The following is a 24,433-nucleotide window of genomic DNA, read 5'->3' on the forward strand; positions in this document are numbered from 1 at the left end:
GTAACATTTTACGTTGAATTTGGAGAGGATGAGCATGAGGGGTTTCACTTCAGGTGTGATTCAACTGACCCATGAGGAGTTTTTATCAAAAACAATGTTGTTGACATGTATAGTAAGACAATTAGCAAGAACTTTTAACAATTACAAACAAGAAACACAACAACCACAATAATGTATAATTCTTAAGGAATATTTCTAATGTGTTCCAATCAAAGCCAACATTCAATACACAAAACCCTTCAAATAAGCACAATACAGCATAGGTTAATGCCCACTTATTGCAAGAATCCAGTCTCCTGGGTTGACTGCTGAAAATCCCTTGTGAAGAAACTCAGAAAAGATTGTAGTTGAATCTGTTTCCCAAAACACAGCTTCTTTAAGGCATTATGGCAATTAGCCTCTCCTTCAGCTAACTGACAATATTTTTTGAACCAAACAAAGAGAAGTACAGAGAGAAAGAGAGAGACTGCTTCTTAGCTTGCTGCTAAACTGCTTCAAACACACTCCCCAAAATGAAACTGAAAACCCAAAGGAAAAAACCCATATCACCTGAGTGCCATAAACAAAACTGAATGCCCTGTCACCTGGCTGCTACAGCTTACCTCCGCGCCCCAATGTCATCGCTGAAGCTGTAAGCTGCATGATTTTTAAAAAAACTTTCTTAAAGGTACACTCACATGACAATGTGAGGAGAAATTTTGACTCCATGGCTGTTAGGAAATGATCAGATGACAGAAAGTTTGGATTATTAAGTATATGAAACGAGACCCCAACCTGCTGCAAATATATTTGTCCATTTTAATGAAAGTGCGTTCTGAGGTGTCTGAATAACCTACTTTAGAGAGGGAGATCAGTGAATATAATAGTATTTAAATGTGGCACTATTCCTCAGATTTTTTGGAAGGCAATTAAATTTTACTGCTGTGAGTTGGGTTTTCCACAGCTTAGGAAACCCAGCAGCGGAGAGGAGGTGGGAAGTGCAGTGTGAAGAAGGTAAGTGCTTTTCCAGAACAGCTGTGGGCCAGTAGGAGCAGAAGTGCTTTCCCAAGCAAACCTTCTGCTGTATTCTTTCTGGCTCCATGATCCCTCCTTCCCTATGAATTCTCTCCTCGCCCTCACACCACCCCCAATTTTCTCTGATTTCCAGGGTACCCTCCAACACAATGGATCTATCCAAAAAGCAGCCAACCTCTTAATCTGCTGAACTGCTGAATGGGATTCAGGAGGCATTCCTCTCAAAAGCAGAATTTTTTACCTTTTCACTTTCAGATCCATTATACTGTGCAGGTGGGCAACAGTACCAACAACATCTTGCTACTTTTCCTCCACTCAAATGATCTCTTTATCCCTATGCTCAGTTGGTGCCTCAGTCCGAGGACCTTCCTTTTCCTCTGCAGTTTTTCTGGCTGGTGGAATCCACAGATCAGGTGTAACCACCCCTTTCCACATCCCCCTCCAGAGCACCTGTTCATTAAGTTTGAGACTATCTGATCAATCGCCTCTATTACTTCCTTCCCTTGCCCTATCTCATCAGGTCAAACTTCCTCTAAAGTTATCCCATTGCTTAACCCTCACCTTCATTGTTCTCTAGTTTCTCTCTTATCTCTCCTCAGAGCCTCTTTGGGCTTGTACATGAGACTCAATTCCCGCTCCTCTAACTAACCTGCTGACCATCCAGCTTCCCTTCCTGGTCCCCTATTAGCTGATATTGTTAATAGTTCTCTCTTCAGGTATTATCTTCTTCCCTTCAAATCTGCTGTCATCTTATTCAATGCGACAAAAGTAAATTAACTCTTCGAGCAGGATTTTCCGGCCATGCTCACCCAAAAACCGGAAAATCCTGCCCGAGCTCAACAGACCTTTGCATGGTCTGCTCCTCCTGTCTGCTACGAGTCCCGTGGCGGGCAGGACAGGAAAATTCCCACCTTCATGTATTTCTCAAATTGTCTGCAACCTTCGAAATGACCTTGCCATCCTGCTCCAATGCTTCATTGTCCAGTTGGGTGGACTGCACTTGTTTCCATTCTTACTGATGTAATTGTGGTCAGAGAATTACTTAGAATCATTGAATAGATTCAAGGCTGAGCTAGACTGATTTTTGATTGACAAAGGAGTCAAGAATCATGGGGACAGGCAGGAAAATGGAGTAAAGGCCATAATCAGATCAGCCATGACCTTATTGAATGGTGGAGCAGGCTGAAGGGACTGAATGGCCTACTGCTACTTTTTTATGTATCTCATCATTGCCTTTCTCAGTTCCTCCACTGTCACTAAATTAATCAGGCAGCTTATCTAATATCCAGTCTTGGATGAGCAAAATATTCCTCTAATTTGGGAAAACCAAAATCCCTACTACAAGCTCCATTACTTAGCCACTAAACAAGCTGCCAAAGAACAAAGAACAGTACAGCACAGGAAACAGGCCCTTCGGCCCTCCAAGCCTGTGCCGCTCCTTGGTCCAACTAGACCAATCGTTTGTATCCCTCCATTCCCAGGCTGCTCATGTGGCTATCCAGGTAAGTCTTAAACGATGTCAGAGTGTCTGACTCCACCACCCTACTTGGCAGTGCATTCCAGGCCCCCACCACCCTCTGTGTAAAAAACATCCCTCTAATATCTGAGTTATACTTCGCCCCTCTCACCTTGAGCCTGTGACCCCTCGTGATCGTCACTTCTGATCTGGGAAAAAGCTTCCCACCATTCACCCTATCTATCCCCTTCATAATCTTATACACCTCTATTAAATCTCCCCTCATTCTCCATCTTTCCAGGGAGAACAACCCCAGTTTACCCAATCTCTCCTCATAGCTAAGACCCTCCATACCAGGCAACATCCTGGTAAACCTTCTCTGCACTCTCTCTAACGCCTCCACGTCCTTCTGGTAGTGCGGCGACCAGAACTGGACGCAGTAGTCCAAATGCGGCCTAACCAACGTTCTATACAGCTGCATCATCAGATCCAGCTTTTATACTCTATACCCCGTCCTATAAAGGCAAGCATACCATATGCCTTCTTCACCACCTTCTCCACCTGTGTTGCCACCTTCAAGGATTTGTGGACTTGCACACCTAGGTCCCTCTGTGTTTCTATACTCTTGATGGCTCTGTCATTTATTGTATAACTCCTCCCTACATTATTTCTTCCAAAATGCATCACTTCGCATTTATCTGGATTAAATTCCATCTGCCGCCTCTCCGCCCAATTTTCCAGCCCATCTATATCCTGCTGTATTGCCCGACAATGCTCATCGCTATCCGCAAGTCCAGCCATCTTTGTGTCATCCGCAAACTTGCTGATAACACCAGTTACACCTTTTTCCAAATCATTTATATATATCACAAATAGCAGAGGTCCCAGTACAGAGCCCTGCGGAACACCACTGGTCACAGACCTCCGGCCGGAAAAAGACCCTTCGACCGCTACCCTCGGTCTCCTATGGCCAACACAGTAAGGAGTCTAACAACACCAGGTTAAAGTCCAACAGGTTTATTTGGTAGCAAACGCCACTAGCTTTCGGAGCGCTGCTCCTTCGTCAGATGGAGTGGAAATCTGCAGATTTCCACTCCATCTGACAAAGGAGCAGCGCTCCGAAAGCTAGTGGCGTTTGCTACCAAATAAACCTGTTGGACTTTAACCTGGTGTTGTTAGACTCCTTACTGTGTTTACCCCAGTCCAACACCGGCATTTCCACATCATTACTCCTATGGCCAAGCCAGTTCTCCTTGTATCCTATGAGCCTTAACCTTCTTAACCAACCTGCCATGTGGGACTTTGTCAAATGCCTTACTGAAATCCATATAGACGACATCCACGGCCCTTCCCTCGTCAACCGTTTTTGTCACTTCCTCAAAAAACTCCACCAAATTTGTAAGGCACGACCTCCCTCTTACAAAACCATGCTGTCTGTCACTAATGAGATTGTTCCTTTCTAAATGCACATACATTCTGTCTCTAAGAATCCTCTCCAACAACTTCCCTACCACGGACGTCAAGCTCATTGGCCTATAATTTCCCGAGTTATCCCTGCTACCCTTCTTAAACAACAGGACCACGTTCGCTATCCTCCAATCCAAGTAGCGACAAAGATTTCCGTCAGAGGCCCAACAATTTCATCTCTCGTCTCCCTGAGCAGTCTAGGATAGATGCCATCAGGCCCTGGGGCTTTGCCAGTTTTAATGTTCCCTAAAAAACCTTAACACTTCCTCCCTTGTAATGGAGATTTTCTCTAACGGGTCAACACCTCCCTCCGAGACACTCCCGGTTAACACGTCCCTCTCCTTCGTGAATACCGATGCAAAGTATTCATTTAGGACCTCCCCTATTCCCTTGGGTTCTAAGCATAATTCCCTTCCTTTGTCCCTGAGAGGTCCGATTTTCTCCCTGACAACTCTTTTGTTCCTAACGTATGAATAGAATGCCTTAGGATTCTCCTTAATCCTGCCTGCCAAGAACATCTCGTGACCTCCTTTTGCCCTTCTAACTCCCTGTTTGAGTTCTTTCCTACTCTCTCTGTATTCCTTCTGAGCTCCATCTGTTTTCAGTTGCCTGGACTTAACGTACGCCTCCCTTTTCATTTTAATCAGATCCTCCGTTTCCCTGGTTATCCACAGCTCTCAAATCCTACCTTTCCTAACTTTCCTTTTTACAGGCACATGCCTATCCTGCAGCCTTCTCAATTGTTCCTTAAAAGACTCCCACACGCCAGACGTGGACTTACCCTCGAACATCCTTTCCCAATCAACGTCCACCAATTCCTGCCTAATCCGGCTATAGTTAGCCTTCCCCCAATTTAGCAGCCTGCCGGTAGGACAGCACTCATCCTTGTCCATTACTATCCTAAAGTTAACAGAGTTGTGGTCACTATTTGCCATATGTTCCCCTACCGAAACTTTGGCGACCTGACTGGGTTCATTTCCCAGAACTAGGTCCAGTATAGCCCCCTCTCTAGTCGGGCTATCTACATACTGTTCCAAAGAACCTTCCAGTACGCATTTTACAAATTCCTCCCCATCCGGAACCCCAGCTCTAAGCACTTTCCAGTCTATACCAGGGAAATTAAAGTCCCCCACTACAACAACCCTATTTTTTCTGCACCTATCCAGAATCTCCTGACATATCCTTTCCTCCACTTCCCGTGGGCTGTTGGGTGGTCTGTAGTACACCCCCAGCATAGTGACTGCACCCTTCCTGTTTCTGAGTTCCACCCACAGTGACTCAGTACATGACCCCTCTAAGTTGTCTACCTCTGCACCGCGGCAATATGCTCCCTAACTAATATCGCTACTCCCCTCACCTTTTTTAGCCTCTCCTCTGTCTCGCCTAAAACACTTATACCCTGGAATATTCAGCTGCCAGTCCTGTCCTTTTAACCAAGTCTCCGTCACCGCAACCACATCCAAATTCCGCGTAAGCATTAAGGCCCTAAGTTCGTCTGTCTTACCCGTTACGCTCCTCGCATTGAAGCAGATGCACTCCAGACCTCGAGGCTCACTCAGGTCATCCTCCTCCAGAGTGCTCCTCTTCTTAGCTAGCCTTGCCCTGGTCCCCAGCTCAACCCAGCCTCAGTACTTACTGACCTACTGTTTTGTTCCCCACCCCCTTGCCACACGAGTTTAAATCCTGCCGAAACACTCTAGCAAAACTCCCAGCCAGGATATTCGCTCCCTTCCAGTTAAGGTGTAATCCATCCTTTCTGTACAGTTGCCATCCTGACTTGAAGACTTCCCAGTTATCTATGAATTTGAAACCCTCCCTCTTGCACCAGCCCTTTAGCCATGCGTTCAACTGTAGAATCTCCCTGTTCCTAGCCTCACTTGCACTAGACACCGGGAGCAGACCAGAGATTGCTACCCTGGAGCCCTTACTTTTTAGCCTAGCACCCATCTCCCTGAATTTTTCTCGTATGATCCCCCTGCTCTTCCTACCTACATCATTTTCACCAATGTGTATAATTACGTCCGTTTGACTATCTTCCTTTTTTAATATGCTTCCTACCCTCTCGGAGACATCCAGTACCCCGGCACCAGGGAGGCAGACTACCATCCTGGATTCTCGTTAGCTCCCACAGAACCGCCTGTCCGTGCCTCTAACCATTGCGTCCCCCACCACTATTGCTCTCCTAAACCCCTTCTTTCCCTTCCGGACCCCTGAGCCTGTCTCCGTGCAGGCGATCTGGTCCTCGTGGCTTACCCCTGGAGGGTCATCCCCCTCCACAGAATCCAAAACAAGATACCTATTTTGGAGGGGACAACCACAGGGATGCCTCCACAGACTGCTCACTCCCTTCCCTTATCCCATCAGTTGCCCATCCCTTTCTTTTATGGGAGACTGCCACTGGGGTACTTTCTGGCACATCACCCTTCTGACTATTACCCCTCCTAACTGTGACCCACGTGTATTCCTTCCGAGACCCTGGTGTCACTACCTGACTATAACTTCTATCTATTAATCTCTCATGTTCCCTAACTAAACTGAGGTCATCAAGCCACAGCTCCAGCTCCCTTACACAATCCCTCAGGAGTTGCAGTTCCACACATCTGGCACAGATATGGACTTCCGGGAGACAAGTCGTCTCCAGGAACTCCCACATCTCACACCGACTGCAGTATACTGGCCTCCCACTCATAGCTGCCATTTCCTTTTTAGTTTTTGGAAGATCGAACAAAAAGGGGGGGGAACAGAAGAAAAACAAACAACCTTCCTCGCCTCCGTCGAAGCCCTGTGAGCCAAAGCCCTTACAACTCACACTCTGCTCCCTGCTCACTCCACTGCCCGCTCCCGACGCTGCCCGCTCAAAAGTGCGGCCTGCTTTTAAACCCTCCAAAAACCTTCCCAGGCTTCTCCTGGGCCTACTTCCGGTTTTGGAAAAAAACCTCCGATTTTTAACACAAAAATCACTGACAAATAAATAAATCAAATGCAGAAACAAACTCTCTTACCCTCAGCCTGCTCCTGTGGAACAATGCTGCTGCATGTGTCTTCTTAAAAGTGACAACACTTCAAAAGTAATCCATTGCCTCAAAAGGATGTCCTGAGAATGTGAAAGGCACTGTATAAATGCAAACTCTTTCATTTTATAAGATAGTTCAACTAGAAATCATAGAAACCCTACAGTGCAGAAGGAGGCCATTCGGCCCATCGAGTCTGCACCGACCACAATCCCACCCCACATATTTACCCGCTAATCCCTCTAACCTACGCATCCCAGGACTCTAAGGGGCAATTTTTAACCTGGCCAATCAACCTAACCCGCACATCTTTGGACTGTGGGAGGAAACCGGAGCACCCGGAGGAAACCCACGCAGACACGAGGAGAATGTGCAAACTCCACACAGACAGTGACCCGAGCCGGGAATCGAACCCGGGACCCTGGAGCTGTGAAGCAGCAGTGCTAACCACTGTGCTACCGTGCCGCCTAAGAATGCTATATAAACGTAACAGCTGCAATCAACATCAAGTACATTCCAAGCTACTCCAATATGCCTGAATGAGCACTAGAATCTAAACCAAGTACACCAATTGATAATTCATATATTATTTTAAATATGTTATATTTCAGATGTAGGATTGAGACCCTCTTGAATCCATTCTAACCTTTGACATATAAAGCAACATGTATTATTTTTGGCTCCACAAACACATTATTCTGGACCAGATGTTTATTAACAGCCTTTACTTTAGATTGGAATATCACATTATAACAACTGAAGTTACACTTCTGGAGATTTAAGCAAGGAAGCGCTTGCACTAGAAAATATTTAATTACAAATTCACCTCACCAGTATATATGCATCTTAAGCTTTAACCAAATTAGACCTTATAATTTCCGTAATTAAGAACATTGCAAAGTTAAATAGGTACATAAAAAGAAACCATCAACAGGAACTAGCCTAACAGATTATAATAGCCTTAGACTTGGTTTCTGTTTAATCCCTTGTTTTATCAGTTATTGATTAGAATATTACTAACAATTTTCTGATATTTAAGGTGGTGGCCTTACCTCTAAGCGAGGAATATTTGGTAACATGGGGAAACTGGAGACAATGATGTGTGTATCATATGGCCAGATGGAAGACATGATGTTCTCTGGAGCTGCAAATGGAGATGTTTACATCTGGAAGAAAAATCTTCTCCTCAAGACGGTTAAAGCCCATGATGGGCCTATTTTTGCTATGCATGCCTTAGATAAGGTGCTTTGAATTTTGTGTCACAATTAATAATGCTAATTTTGAAGTATACGTTATGTCTAGTCTACTTTGGGGGTTAGTTTCACTTGCAGGATTGGAAAACGGGTGCTAATGAATCAGTTCCCATTGAAATCTGTGGAAAGGAGAATTGGGTGATCCAAAACAGCCCATTTGTTGCCAAAAGTGAAAATTGGTCCCAATGTGTGCTCTGTGCAGTTTTTAAGTCAAAACTTGAGTAAACAAATTGGCACCCATTTAATCTCCAATCCTTGGTGTTGCTTTATCATGCTCAAATTAGCCGTATCAGTAATTTTACATAAAATAAATGGAATATTTGGAGTTAATTGATTTCAACATTCAGTACAGACTGAAAATTCAGGGTGTTGTTGATTAAAAGGCACTTTGCATTCGATATGATGTTCACTTTGGATAATGTTTAATTTCAGTTTAGCACAAGCTGTCAGGTAACAAATGTTAGCCAATATGAACTAACTGACTTAAACTTAAATTGGCAGTATAATTTATTGAGAAAATGAATAAAAGAGAACTGCGTCATTGGAACATGTGGATTTTAGAGTATCAAATTGAAGGAAGTAATAAAAAGAGAAAGTACTGATAATACTCTGGTATTTTCCATCTAAACCAAAGAAGGTCCTGGTGCAAGATGTCAACTTGTCTGCTCTCTCCACAGAGATTGATTAATTAGTGTTGTTTTAGCTTCTTCTGTACTGGTTCAAATATTCAGTAGCAGCACCATTTTGAATTTTATAGATTTTACATTAGTTATTCAAGTTGATGAAGCAAAAAATAACAAATAGTTACAACATCTGCTGCTATAGACTATTATACATGTTTTTTTTTTCCTTTTGTCATCTGCAACAAAAGCTATCTGGTCTTAGAATCAATGTCTGAAGACTTTGGACAGTATTTCCAGTTTGAACAAGCAAGGGTCAGAAACACTTTGCGGAAAATGACTGGAAACAAACAAAAGAGGGTGGGGGAATTGACTGTTGTATTTATATCAAGGAATGTTCGATCAAAATCTCACATGCCAGTTTCACATACAAAATTTATGATCGTTTCTTTAAGTTGAGCCTTCTAGATCCAGCATATCCATCTGAAATTGGCAGATGCTTATTTAACCCATTTTATAATTTAGGATCCTGCTCTTGTTTTAGGATGAAAATGTTCTTTTATACAGTTCTGGATTCCTATTTACTAATTTTCTAGATGAGTATGGGAGTGAATTTTAGAGGGTGATACTTCAGGCAATAATTAAAGCGATCATCAACTGTTCTCAGGTAAATCACTGTTTTTTTTTGGATTGCTGCTTTGACTTCAGCATTGAGAGTCTTGGATACAGGGACTGAATGTTCATTTGTGAAAACAATTTGATGAGTCAAGCAGTGGGCCTTTGTCCAGGTGCTTCTGGAAAATTTCTGATTAATTTCAGTGGATTTGGTGCTTGCATTGTCATTGTGGCTGAAAGTAGAGGAGGGAGAGTAGATGAGAGCCCAGGGAGCTACATCACAGAGAGAAGAAGCAAATGAATGGCAGCTTGCAGGACAGCTAATCTCACAGGAGAATGAAGAATGAAAATTTCTTACCTGCTGTTCATTGAGGAACTATGTGTAAGGACATTGCATTTTAGCAGGGAGGCTGTCATCTACCACAGCACCAATTGCAGCCCAGTACAGGGTATTTGCCTGTTGCTGTCATTCCCAACTGCAGCAGGTGGGATCAGAAATATTAACCAATCAGCTGCGAAGTAACTGATGTGCTCTTTGCAAAAACCACAGATGTCTTCTTTTTCTTCTTTGATGCCACAAGGCAGGAGTCAGTTTTTGCTAGGCTTGTGCCAATAATGTAGTCACCCAAATTTTGAACTATTATTGTAAATCAATTCTTATTCCAGAAAATTTAATGGGATTTTGAGAATGACAAATATTTAATTTCAAAGATTTTAATAAAGACAGGTTACATTAATTTCATATTTTCAGTACCTGGTATATGCCTATACCTAACCCCTCTTCTCATGTCCCACTTCCCCCAATCTCTTCTGATTTACAAGCTGCAGATGGTCTAAGCATTGAACACCTACTTTTCCCCCTGTTCCTTGCACCTTTTTCCTTTCAGGTGGCTAGGAATTGCAACCTGGCTAAGCAGTGGTGCAGGAATAAAATGTGCAAGAAGAAGAAGCAGAGACTTAATGATGAAGACCACCATTGTCTCATATTTCCAGCCACCAACTTAGATACGCAATATATTTTAGAGAATTTCATAGTGATGAGTCACCAGCATGAGTGGCCTGCAGCCAGGGCAAGAGAAAGAAAGTTTAGTGCAGGTGCCTGCTTGCTGGAGGACAAGGTTGCATACAAGTTTTTCTACAGACAATTCAAAAAATGACTTAATAAAGTTGCATACAGAAAAAGGCTGATGGATATGCATAGTGAACTGCTTGGCACATTACCAGGCCCAGAGAAAAATTCTGCAGTCACTGCCAATGACATGGAGGAATCCAACCAACCTTGTGCAGAACTTTGAGCCCATCTTGGCAAACGTTGGCAAATGTGAGGTTATCCACTTTGGAAGAAATGATAGTGAATTGGAATATTATTTAAATGGAGAAAAATTACATCATGCTACTGTGCAGAGGGACCTGGGGGTCGTTGTGCACGAATCGCTAAAACTCAGTCTGCAGGTGCAGCAGGTGATCAAGAAGGCGAATGGAATGTTGGCCTTTATCACGAGGGGGATAGAATATAAAAGCAGGGAGGTCTTGCTGCAACTACACAAGGCACTGGTGAGGCCGCAACTGGAGTACTGTGTGCAGTTTTGGTTCCCTTATTTGCGAAAGGATATATTGGCCTTGGAGGGAGTGCAGAGAAGGTTCACCAGGTTGATACCGGAGATGAGGGGTGTAGCTTATGAGGAGAGATTGAACATATTGGGTCTGTACTCATTGGAGTTTAGAAGGCTGAGGGGTGATCTTATAGAGACTGTGGTAAACCACTGTTATCTGTTATCTGTGGTGGTTAACCACTGTAGTTAGTATTTCTCATTACCTGTATATGTGACACATCCCTGTCGGTTCCACCCAAGTCTCCTCCCCCTGGTCTGGGTATAAAGGCGGTGGCTCCACCCCCCTTGCTTTCAGTTCAGACCCGATCACCGACAGGGATGGCTCCAAGTTCTTGCCAATAAAAGCCTGTTTGTCTTGCCCTCAACTAGTCTCGGCTCGATTGATAGTGCATCAGAGACATATAAGATAATGAAGGGGCTGGATAGGGTAGCGGTAGAGAGATTCTTTCCACTTAGAAGGGAAACCAGAACTAGAGGGCACAGCCTCAAAATAAGTGGGGGCCGGTTCAGAACAGAGTTGAGGGGGAACTTCTTCTCTCAGAGGGTAGTGAATCTCTGAAATTCTCTGCCCACTGAAGTGGTGGAGGCTACCTCGTTGAATATGTTTAAATCACGGGTAGATAGATTTCTGATCGATAAGGGAATTAAGGGATATGGGGAGCAGGTGGGTAAGTGGAACTGATTCGCTTCAGATCAGCCATGATCTTGATGAATGGCGGGGCAGGCTCGAGGGGCTAGATGGCCTACTCCTGCTCCTATTTCTTATGTTCTTATGTTATGATGCAGCATCTGATGATTGATGACTGAGCATTCAATGTAACAATGTAACCGTAAAGGGTTTTACTCCAATGTGCTGTTGGTATACAACTATACTCAATACATTATGCAGTTAAATTATGCCCACTACCCTGGAATAGTCTTGATGTCTTTATTTTCAGCCAGTCCACTGAACCACCTGAAGAGACTATAGGGTGGCTACAGAACAACAAGGGCTATCTGTTGACCACCGGTTCATTATTCTGGCGCATAACCCATTTATAGATGAATGGGTAGCATTCCTATAATGAGAGCCATGCTGCCACCTGAAATATAATTGAACAGACCGTCAGAGTACTTAAGCAACACTTCAGCTGCCTGGACTGCTCTGAAGGAACCTTGTAGTATTCTAGAGAGCACATGTTACAATTCATTGTAGTCTGCTGCATCTGCACAAGTTCACCACCATCCCCCCCCCCCCCCCCCCCCCCCCCGCCATAAGCCTCTCTTTCCTCCATTAAGGCACTCCTTGAAGCCTGCCCTGTCACCTGCCTTAATATCTTATGTGGCTTGGCATCAGATTTTGTTTGATAATCCTTGTGAAGCACCTTGGGACATTTTGCTATGCTAAAGGTGCTATATGAAGTAGAAAACCCCCCAAAGAGCGCTGCAGCATTTATTGTTGCTTCTACCAGTGTTGCTACCAATCTACCCAAAATGGCACCTGCATGGCCCACACCAGAAAAATGTACACATGGTGCAGATGTAAAACGGCACCTATAGCACTGAAAATATGCTGAATTTTGCAGCCACATTGTATACAAATTGGACATTAGCATTCACTCTGTGCAATTCATTTCTAACATTTATCTTCTGGAATTGTTTGATATAAATTGCCATACTAATTGCAGGAAACCTTCTATCCTCTTCCTTTAGTTTATTCCAATAAGAATGAAGGACTAACCTTACAGATTTTTCTCATGGATCATTTGATACATTTCATACAAACTGAAAATGTACTTTAATCTGCTAATCACTATAATTATTTTTTTAAGGGATTTGTAACAGGTGGCAAAGATGGTATTGTTGAACTCTGGGATGATATATTTGAGAGATGTTTAAAGACATATGCTATCAAGAGAGCAGCCCTATCACCTGGCTCCAAAGGTACATCTTAACAGTAGCTTAACTAAATTCATGTACTTTCTGTCGATCTTGATATTTTTATATAGGTGGTTGCACAATGCAAGGGGTTTACACAAGAGGTACACAGTCAGCGTTTTAAAATAAAAAGGTTCAGAGATCTGGCAGAACCAGAATCTGCCTCCAAGAGTTCAACTTTCACCATTGATTCCAGAGGCAGTTCAGAGCTCTGCCCATAACAGAAAATGATTAAATTTTGTATACATTTATATAGTAAGAAACATAAATTGGAAGCAGAAGTAAGCCAAACAGACCTTCAAACCTGTTTCAGCATTCAATAAGATCATGGCTGATCTTAGATCTTGTTAATTGGTGACTAACTATTGTTCCCATTTCTCATGTTTCTTACTTTAAATGTGGGCCCTGAAATATATAAGTTTGGAGAGCCAATCAACAGTGCAAGTTGGACTACAGGAGAGTGGAACTTGGTTCTTCCTAACCAATGTCTCAAAATTCCGATTGGTGCAGGATTCCTGTAATGCCAAATCCTTTGCGTAGTGAGATCTCTAAAACACTGACTGGTGGAATGTTTTTCCTAGTCTGCTAACCTCCAAGGATCTATCCTTAGCCCCCTCCTATTTCACATGTACCTGCTTCTCTTGGTGACATCCTCTGGGTTACTGTTGGTTTCCGCATGTACACTGACAATACCCAGGTCTACTTCACCATCACCTTTCTTGTTCCCTCCACTGTCTATAAATTGACAAACTGCTCGCCTGATGTGCAGTGTAAACAAACAGAAATTTCCTCCAATTAAATATTGGGAAGACCAAAGCCATTGTCATCAGGCCTTGCCACAAACTCCATTCTCTAGACACTAACTCTATTCCTTTTCCGCAAAGGTCTGAGTGTGAACCGGACTATTTGCAACATCAGTGCCGGTTTTGCTCCTGAGATGGCTTCTGACCATTTTTCTGCACCATCACTAAGACTGTCTTTTTCCACCTCCTTAACATTGCTTGACTCCACTCCTGCCTCAGCTCATCAGCAGAAACCCTAATCCATGCTTCTGTTACCTCTAGATTTAACTATTCCAATGCACGTTCTACCCTTTATAAAAACTCGAGGGCATACAAAATCTGCTGCACTGTCCTTACTCACATCAATTCCCTCCACTCATCACTGTGCTTGCTGGTCTATAATGGGCCACGGTTAAGTAATGCTTGCTACCACAGGGAGTGGTTGAAGCAAATTATATAGATGTATTTATTTAAGGGGAGGCCATTCAAACATATATGTGGGAAAAGGGAATATTGTGTTACTATTATAGATTTAGATGTATAAAGGTGGAAGGAGGTTTGAGTGAACATAAATGCCAGCATGGACTGGTTGAGCCAAATAGCCTGCTTCAGGTATAAACCTCATAATTAAGTTTAAGTTTATTTATTAATATCACAAGTAGGCTTACATTAACATTGCAATGAAGTTGCTGTGAAAATCCCCTAGTCTCCACACTCCATTGCCTGTACAGGTCCACTGAAGGAGAATTTAGCATGGCCAATGCACCTAATCAGCATGTCTTTCAGACTGTAGGAGGAAACCAGAGCACTCGGAGGAAACCCATGCAGACACAGAGAATGTGCAGACTCCGCTCAGACAGTGACCCAAGCCAGGAATTGAACCCAGCTCCCTGGCGCTGTGAGGCAGCAGTGCTAACCACTATGCCACCATGCATAACTTAATTTCTTGAGCAACGGTAATTTTATTTACTCCACCATGTCTTCAGCTGCCAAGTCCCTAATCTCCAGAATTCCATCCCCACAATCCGTCAGTTCTAACTTTCTTGCAGTCGGGGAAAGGAAACCTGTAGCAGATGTGTAATCTGAAACAAAATATTGAGATGTTCTTCCCTGTCGACCCTCCCCACCCCCCGGAAACCCTTGATCATGCTCCAAAGCTTCTGACCACTGAAAGGATTCCCGTCGAAGGAACACCCCAAATGGAATAGATGCACAACTCCTTTGTCTAAATGATCCTGCCCATGGAATTGAAGACAACACCGGACAATTCGGGCTCAATACTACCATGTTTATGCAACCTATTCTCATTATATTATCCTATAAACTGTGATATCATTCTGGAAAATCTGCACTGTAGCCCTTCCATCACCAATGCATCGTTCCTGGAGTTCACTGAATGCAGCACTCAATCTAGGTGGGATCTGAGCATGACTAAGTATGACTTGATAGTTCAAATATAATTTCCTCACTTTTGTATTCCAAATCCCTTGAAATAAAGGTAAACTGTTAGAATTTATGATTACTTTTGTACATGTGCACAAGCTGTGTAAAGGGGTATTTAATCCCCTTTGCTCATCTATAGCTCCTCGTCTCTCCCCATTAAGAAAATATTTTACGTATTTTCACATACAGCGAACACTAACAATAGCACCATCACAAAATCCAGGCCACTGTTACTCTTTTGCCCTATTTCATGTAATCAAGCAACACTGTGTTCAGTACTAAAGTTAGTGTTTATCACTTGGTGAACTTACCTTTTTTTGGGACACAAATGGGGAAATAGTATAATTTAAAATAAAGTTAACAAAAGCATTCAGCTTTGCATAAAAACAACACAAAATGAATTTGAAGTGTAAAAAGGAGGTTAGAAAATGTTTTTATGCAAAGATTTGCAAAAATTGAGAGCAGCAGCCATTTATACTAATGTATCAGTCAGAACATTTAAAAGGATATCAGTTAAACATTTGATGAATGAAAATATAAAATAGTATAGGAAATGAATAAAGAAACAGGAATACAGTAGATCGGTCTGGCCCAGAGACAATGGGTGACATAGGTTACTCTTATGCAGAAACCTGTATGATTCTATGGTGTCTTTTCAGGTTTACTTCTGGAAGACAATCCTTCATTACGTGCCATTACATTGGGACATGGCCATATACTTGTAGGAACCAAGAACGGTGAAATACTTGAAATAGATAAAAGCGGACCTATCACCCTGCTGGTTCAGGTAATAATCTCTTTGCTATTCAATAAAATAAAGAATTCAAAGCACAGCATGACTAGAGGACAGTATACTCAATACTTCAGAGCTTAACTTGATTATTCAGCAATATGGTCCAGCATTTTATTTTTTAATAGCTGCTTTGAAATGATGGACATTGTGGGGTAATTTTCCTCTGGGTGTTAGTCATATTTAAAAGATTTACAAGCGATTGCTACTCTCTCCTGAATGTGATTTATAAGCACTTAAATTTGTTGGATCAATTTATTTGATTAATTATTACAGATCAGGTGGAGCTTTGGATTCAAGGGGAATACATCAGTGATAGGAGTGCAAAATGTACCAGTGACCCGTTCCCAAATTCTTGGATCAGGGTGATGTAATGATTAGCAGGCACTTGCATAATTAACAGTATAACTGGGGTGCCATCTCGAGCCTCAAAAGGAAACTGGCATTGTGGCCTAGCCACAGAGGAGAGGTGCTGAGCAGTTGCTGTTGAACAATAAATTATCCCATTTGGTATATGGTAATTCCGCAACTGCAAAGAGTATATTTTGCATATATGTGCGGTTGAGGTGCCTGTGATGTCCTCAGCTGCTGCCAAAGGTGGTGCGGATCTTCACAGGGACCTCCCAGATCTGTGCAAAGAAGCTCTGAGGGCTGAAAAGAGCCTCTTGTTGGCTGTGCCCTCATTGGCAGAGGACTCCATAAAATTTGAGTCAGTGTTAGAAATGAATTTACCAAATATGAACTGTAATTAGGGATTTCCGTCTACTTGTATCCGTTGGTGTATTCCCTTTAAAATTGCAGTATTTAGTTTATATTGCCTCTCTATCCTAATTTTTTTGTTAAAAAAAGAATAATTTAGAACTGAAGCTGAAAACTGTTCCAGCAAATTTATCTGACTGAACTGAACTGAAAGTAGGTTGCAGAGTGACAGAGAAGGAACAGGAGGAGGTCATTAGCTGCAGGACTACAAGCATACCAAACAGTGGAAGCAACATGCAATAGATGCAAATTGATACAAATATTTTTATATTGGAATTATGTAGATGTTTAGATAGTTAGATTAAGAATAATTTTGAAACAGAACAAATTGCTGCTTATAATTTAAAAAATTGTTTGAATGCAAATATTATGTAACAGGCTGAGGGTTAAAATAACAAATTTCTTCAGTTAATCTTTCCAATATCAATGCAGCTGAAGCAGGTATCTTTTATATACGTATATTAGCAAAAAGGCTTAATAAATACATACAATTATCCAATTTAAATCTGATTTTAATTTGTCTTTCTGCTTTCAATATTTTGATTATAAATGATGAGCAATAAAGTGTTTTTTTTAATCCAATTAGGGTCATATGGAAGGGGAGGTCTGGGGTCTTGCAGCTCATCCTAATCTTCCCATCTGTGCAACTGTAAGTGATGACAAAACATTGCGAATCTGGGAACTCTCCTTTAACCATCGTATGCTAGCAGTACGTAAACTTAAAAAAGGTAAATACTAAATTGTTTTCTTAGTTGGCTTAGTAGGTCAAAAGAGACACTTTTGGTCATATTTCATAAATTTATTTAGTACTGAAAACCTGTTTATACAAAGAATTAACATTTTCACTCTGAATATTTCATGGGAACTGATCATGCAGAAGAGCCCATGTTATGCAAATTAATTTGAAAATGTTTGGTGTATTCAATTTATTAATACAGAGTGTCATTTTGAGTACAGAGTGTTCTTATAAGTCTTTCTCCCATGTAATTGTTTTACTGGCATCAGTTGAGGGTTCTGAGCATGTGTAGACTTTTCAGGCTTTTTCAGTCTGCAAGACTGAGCAAGAAAATTTAAATTCAAAGAAGCCTCAATCAGCGACACATCATCTAGATAGCTGTGAGCAGGCGGCGGAGCAAACTTACAGCATGTTTAATGTGAACAAGGCACAAGCAGAGCCTATTTTTACTACAGTGGTCAATGGTAAGCAAATCAAGATGGAGGTGGACACAGGAGGCTCCATGTCTGTAATTAGTGAAGAGATCTACAAGTCAACACGGGACTCTAACCGAGCACCAGCCCTTACACCGGCAGAGATTAATCATCGGACAGTTCACACCTTTGCTCGGAGCGTTGGAAGTCCATATTGCATTAACAGTCAAGAAGCAAAGGTACGTCTCACTGTGCTCAAAGGGATAGGGCTGAGTTTGCTAGGATGTGACTGGCTCAGCAAAATTCCATTGAAGTGGGGTGAGATCAAGCGCACGAGGGCGACCGATGATGTCAAGAAGTATCTGGGCGTATTCAAGAATGAACTGGGTATATTCCGTGGTACTACTGTGAAGTTGTTCAGGATGCCCTCACTTTTTCATGCCCAGGACCATGCCCTATGCCAAAAGGAAAGTGGAGGAGGAGTTGCAATGCCTGCAAAGGCTTGGAATCATTGAGCCTACTCAGTTTTCTCGTGGGGCAGTTCCAATTATTCCTGTCCGTAAAAATGATGGTACAGTGTACATATGTGGTGACGACCAGGTTTCTAAGTTAGATGCTCATCCATTATCTCAGATGGAAGATTTTTTTCAACTCTTGAGGAAGACAAGATGTTTTCAAAACTGAGCCAGTTAATTAACAACTCTTGCCAGAGGAAGATTTGAAGCAGTATGTGACCATTAACATGCATAAAGGGCTGTTCAAATACAATTGTTTGGTTTTTGGGGTATCCTCCAGTCTGGCAATCTTTCAAAGGACTATGGACAACCTGTTGCAAAGCATTCATCAGGTTTATAGAACCATAGAATCCCTACAGGGCAGCATTTGGCCCATCAAATCTGCACCAACTCTCCGAAAGAGCATCCACCCAGGCCCTCTCCTCCGCCCTATCCCTGTAACCCTGCGCATTTACCATGGCTAATCCACCTAACTTACACATCTTTGGACAAGAAGGGGCAATTTAACATGGCCAATCCACCTAACCTACACATTTTTGGGAGGAAACTGGAGCACCCAGAGGAAACCCACACAGACACGGAGAACGTTTAAACTCCTGTCAGACAATAACCGAAGGCCAAAATCAAACCTGGGTCCCTTGTGCAGTGAATAGGCAGTGCTAACACTGTGCCACCAGTTGCAGTCTACTTGCATGACATTCTAATTATGGGGAAGACTGAGGAGGACAGCTCAGCAATCTGGATCATGCTTTAAAAAGGTTTTCAGAGGCAAGACTGTTTCTGAAGAGGAGCAAGTGTGTTTCCCAGGCACAAATTGTAGAGTATCTAGGCCACAGAATCACAGCGCAAGGCTTATCTCCTTTGGAGGGGAAAACGCGAACCATTAAGGAAGCACTGGAGCCCAGGACCGTGGCCGAACTCGGGTCATATTCGGGCTTGTTAAACTATTATGGTAAGTTTTTACCAGACCTCTCTACAGTGTTGGCTCCACTGTGTCTACTTGTGCACAAAGAAAATAGATGGAAATGGGAGTCCACATAGAAGGAGACTTTCAAGTACGTGAAAGCATTGCTGCAATTGGCTAATCTGCCAATCCATTTTGATCCAGATAGGGAACCTATCCTGTTGTGTGATTCCTTCCTTGCCCTCTGATGTGGGGTGATGCTTTGTCATTTATTGGAGAACAAGTTCAAAAAACCCATCGGTTTTGATGTCGGACACTGACAAAGGCTGAAAAGGAATATTCACAGTTGGACAAAGAGGGTCTACCTTTCTTTTTTGCAGTGAAAAGATTCCATCAATATCTCTATGATCATTCATTCACCATATGTACTGACCCCAAGCTGTTGATGAGTCTTTTCAGTGAGTCGAAATGTATTTCTCCCATGGCCTCAGCAAGAACACAATGCTGGACGCTTATATTGTCAGCTTATCAATAAGCAGAGTAGGGAAAGAACACAAATGCAGACGCATTGAGTCGTCTCCCTTTTACTGGATTTGCCATCCAAGATATTGTGTCCTCCCAAGACAGTTTTTATACTTGAGCGACTTGCACGTTCTCTAATAAGTGCAAAGCAGATTAAGCAGTGACAGACTGAGATCCTATTCTGTCGCCAGTTAAAAGATTTCTGATGCAAGGAAGGCCAACTATCATAGGAGATGATGAGTTGAAACCTTACATGAAGCATAGTGCATACTGTGGGGGCCAAGAGTGGTCGTTCTGCCCCCCTGGTGATTTGCAAGTCATGGATGAAATTCATCCTGGGTGCTTCTGGAATGAAAAGTCTAGTCAGGTCATATGTTTGGTGGCCTAATATGGATTTGGACTTGAAGGACAAGGTGATATATCAGATGAATCAGAAACATGGTGCCACCTGTCCCACTTCATCTTTGGGAGTGGCCTAAGAGACAATGGCCCAGATTGTATGTGGACTTTGTGGGATCTTTCATGAACCACATGTTTTTAGTGGTCATAGATGCGCATTCAAAATGGCTGGGAGCACATATAATGAGTAATATTACAGCTCCTGTGACAATTGAGAAGCTACATCACATTTTTGTAACTCATGGTTGACCTGCTTCACTTCTTTTGGATGACAGCACTTTGTTTACAAATGAGTTATTTAAAGAATTCATGCAAAAGAATCGTACATGTCACCTGTGTACTGTGCCGTTTCATCCGTCTTTGAATGGTTTGGTCGAGGGATTGAAGGGAACGGCAGGTGAGTACGAAGCTCTAAAGATTTTTATTCCAGTATTGTATCACACCACAATCCACAACTAGACACTCTCCAGCTGAATTGTTGTTAGGTAGAAGGCTGAAGTCTCATCTGGATTGTTTCATCCAGATTTCCTGGTGCTTCGGTTTCCTCCTACACTTCAAAGATTTGTGGGTTAGGTTGATTGGCCATCCTTAATTGCCTCCGGTGCCCCAGGATGTGTAGGTTAAGGGGATTAGTGGGGTAAATATGTGGGGTCACAGGGATAGGGCCTGGGTAGGATGATATGTTAGAGAGTCGGTGCAGACTCGATGGGTCGAACGCCCTCCTTCTGCACTGTAGGGATTCTATGACTCTATGATTTACAGGCTTTTTCAGCCTGCAAGAGGGTGACCTGTAAACAAGACCTGTTTTACTAGTGCTTCTGTTTTCATAGTTATTACTGCTATTACTGTTTTGCTGAGTTGCTGTTGTTGTTGGTTATTTATTCATATAACAATGTTCCTTTTTTTAAACAATGCATTCGACTACCGTATTTGTGGTCTCAAGTCACAATAAACAGGAATATTACATATTCATCCTTTTCATTTGCTTGTTTGATCATGCTCACCTTTTTAATTTGCCAGAACTATTGCAATGTTATCTGACAATTTCCATATAACTGGGCTCCATTGTTCAATAATAGTGATCAGTAAAAGTAGATTTAGGCCATGATTGATTTTCTGAGGTATTTCCAGTAAATGTTCTTCTTTCAGTGTTTATATTGTAATAAAAATTGGAAAATACCTAATTAAACATGTTAAGCTGTAATAGTAATAGCTCTTTCACCTAGATACTTCCTCCTATGATCCAACCAAATTTACTTCTGTCTCCAAATTTACTGGAAGATTTTTTATAAGTATTATCCAAGGACACAATATTTGACTTTAAAATGGCAATTGAATTACATCTATACACCTGGACCAATTTTCCCCTGCCCTATAATCCAGCTTGAGGGTTACACATGATTTTTGACTCCACAGCCATGATTTACAGTGCCTGCAGGAGTGGTATTCGTGGCAGGGAGGTTTGAAAAATCAGGAGGGAGGGCAACAGTTGTGTGCCCATCTTTGCCAACAGCCAAGAAGATGTTGGATGGCCCTTCTTCCTAGAGGCCAATTGGGCTGCCACAGTGTGTAGAAACTGCCTGAAACCTAGTGGCCTCCTGCAGGCTTGAGGGCAGACCCCTCTTGATTACACACTATTTATTCAATGAAGGGACGGACCCCCCAGCAGAAATGGCTGTCTCTTTGGCATTGCCCTTGCCCTCACCAACCACCACCATCGCCCAACACTTTTCCAGGGCCTGCCTGACTAACCTTTGCCACACCTTGTAGTATAATGATCTGGCACATATGGGGATAATGTAGGACTGAGTACAGTACCAACCACACAATGATGAAAGAGCATATGACCCGTACGTCGGGATCAGTTTAGTGTCGGACAGAGTTGTGTGCAGAAGCAAGCACGCTCATTACCGTGATCCCTTCATTGTTTTTATGTATGCAGTTCTTGTGGTTAATAAAGACATACAGTTAACTTACTTAAGACTACAAAGACTTTGTTGAGACTTGCCGAATGGTATTAAACATCCTACAACATGGTGGCAGCAAATCAAAAATCTGAAACCTAGCAAAAAATGCACAGAAAAACTACAATCCTGCAAGACTAAAGAAAAATTTGCAGCAGCATGCAGAGGAAAATCGGCAGGGAAAATTTCCAAACAAAGGTTTGGAGGCTAAAGGCAGATGTTTAAGATTTCTTACTGCAGCAGAAGATGCCATGATATTTTTTGGAAGTCCAGCTTCAATTCTCAGTGTGCAGACACAGTAGACCTAGCAGGGGCGACCTAAAACTTGTAAGTTCCAGGACAAAGCAAATTCTGAAAAACTTCTAAATAGTTCAGTGGCCAGCAATTACTATTTAAAAACTCTTGGAAAAATCAGATTCCTGAGAATGGAGTATCCAAGCTTGCTTCAAGAAGAAAAAAAATGAATGAATTAATTAAGAAGAATCATGACTAAAGAACAGTAAAGACTTGGATTTGTGCTGAAATGGAGAGGTCTGATTTTTTTATACTGACTCCAACCTCTGGTGTTTTTGGTTGAATCTGGATGCCATCTGTTGTTGCCTCCACTGGAGTCGACATAGGAGTTGCAGGTTGACTCGACATTGGAATATCTTCAACTGGGCACTTACTGTCTTCCGCAGTTATTTCAGGTATTGTCAAGTTCTTGGGTGTGACGATGTCTTCACACGGCAGTTTGTTGCGGACTCTCATTTGACTCTATTTCTGGCAGGCCTGTTCTAGTTGCTAAGAGTTGGTCAGCGTATCCTCTCCACACCACATTGTCCCAAGTTTTCACTGTAGGAGACTGCTCCTGTTTGTGCTAATGCGATGGCAGGTATCCACTTCTCAATGTTTCCTCTCAACAATTTCCCTTGTCTTAGGTGGCTTCAGCAAATCAAATGCTATGCATAACTGATGTTTTATCATGAGTAATGCTGAGGACTTTGGTTGTCGAATGTGTCATATTCCTGTATGTCATCAGGAATTGGCTCAGTCCTTTTGATTGTGAACCTTGCTCATGAGTCATTTTCAACTGATGCTTCTTGCTTGGACAAACCTTTCAGCCAATCCATTTGTGGCAGGATAATAAGGACCAGATTGGATGTGTTGGATTCTGCTCTTCTTTAGATAATCCATGAATTCATGTGAAATGAACTGTAGCCCATTGTCACTAACAAGTTGTTCGGGGTACCTGAATCTTGCAAAAATCTCATCCTGTCTCTATCATTCTCTGAGGACATAGTCTTCATAATGGCAAATTCAGGCCATTTTCGGCACACATCTACCACAATGAGGAACATAGGCCTTTTGAACCGATGGCATAATTGATATGGACTCTTTGCTATAGCCCTTCTGACCATTCCCATGGGTGTAATGGCACTAGTTTCAAACTTTTGCACATGTCAAACACATCCCTGCCTTCAAATTTTGCTGTTGAGTCTTGGCCATCAAAAATCACCTTCATCCTTACTATCCTGCAATGACCTTCACGAAGTTGTTTGAAACATGTTTTCTTAATACTGATAGAATGGTGACCCTCATTGTGCAGAGGAGACAACTAGCCTGTACTGAGTTTAAGTTTTCAGTTGACATAAGATTTGTTCCTATAGTCTTGCCATAAGTAACACTTCTGTCCAAAATTTCTCTCAGAAGTGGATCAGTCCTGGTATACTACTTAACTTGTTCTGCAGTTACCGGAGTATTATCAACTTCTTAGAAATTAAAAATTGTTACTTTTGGGTTTTTGCAGTGTGAATTCAACCACCTTGTCACCAATTTTCTTTGTCATATTTTAAAAGTGAAGCTGCATACCCCAGTATGTCACGTGATCAAACTCTTAAAAAGACCTCTAAAGACAAACATGAATACACAACACTATGGGCGAGATTCTCGGCCTCTAACTGCATGTTTCTTGGCTGTGGGAGGATGCGTGCCATTCGCTGCTGGCAAGATTATCTTGTCCTACGGTTGTCAATGGGTTTTCCCATTGAAACCATCCGCACAACTGGGTAACTCTGGGAGAATCCTACTGGTGTGAATAGCCAGCTAATATTTATTTTGTGTCATATTCTTGTCTTTGTTCGAAGTGTGAAGGTGAGATGAATGTGAGCTATGAGTCATGATTGATGGAGATTGTTGGAAGTTGAGTGAAGGGGTGGCTGGTCTATTGAGAAGAGTACTAGACTCACGGTTTAATTATA

At 42.3% G+C, this 24,433-nt stretch overlaps 1 protein-coding gene across 1 annotated transcript in view; it reads left to right on the forward strand.

Moving 5' to 3' along the window:
* LOC144504500 (echinoderm microtubule-associated protein-like 6) overlaps window positions 1–24,433 on the forward strand; it is a 376,096-nt gene that overhangs the window by 197,923 nt on the left and 153,740 nt on the right. Inside the window, exons 19-22 of the mRNA XM_078229865.1 lie at window positions 7,988–8,190; window positions 12,861–12,972; window positions 15,851–15,978; window positions 17,327–17,468. Of these exons, the coding sequence (XP_078085991.1) occupies window positions 7,988–8,190; window positions 12,861–12,972; window positions 15,851–15,978; window positions 17,327–17,468 (585 nt within the window). The remainder of the gene's footprint in view (window positions 1–7,987; window positions 8,191–12,860; window positions 12,973–15,850; window positions 15,979–17,326; window positions 17,469–24,433) is intronic.

Source organism: Mustelus asterias, chromosome 15 (assembly GCF_964213995.1).
Source record: "Mustelus asterias chromosome 15, sMusAst1.hap1.1, whole genome shotgun sequence".
Classification (NCBI taxonomy): Eukaryota; Metazoa; Chordata; class Chondrichthyes; order Carcharhiniformes; family Triakidae; genus Mustelus; species Mustelus asterias.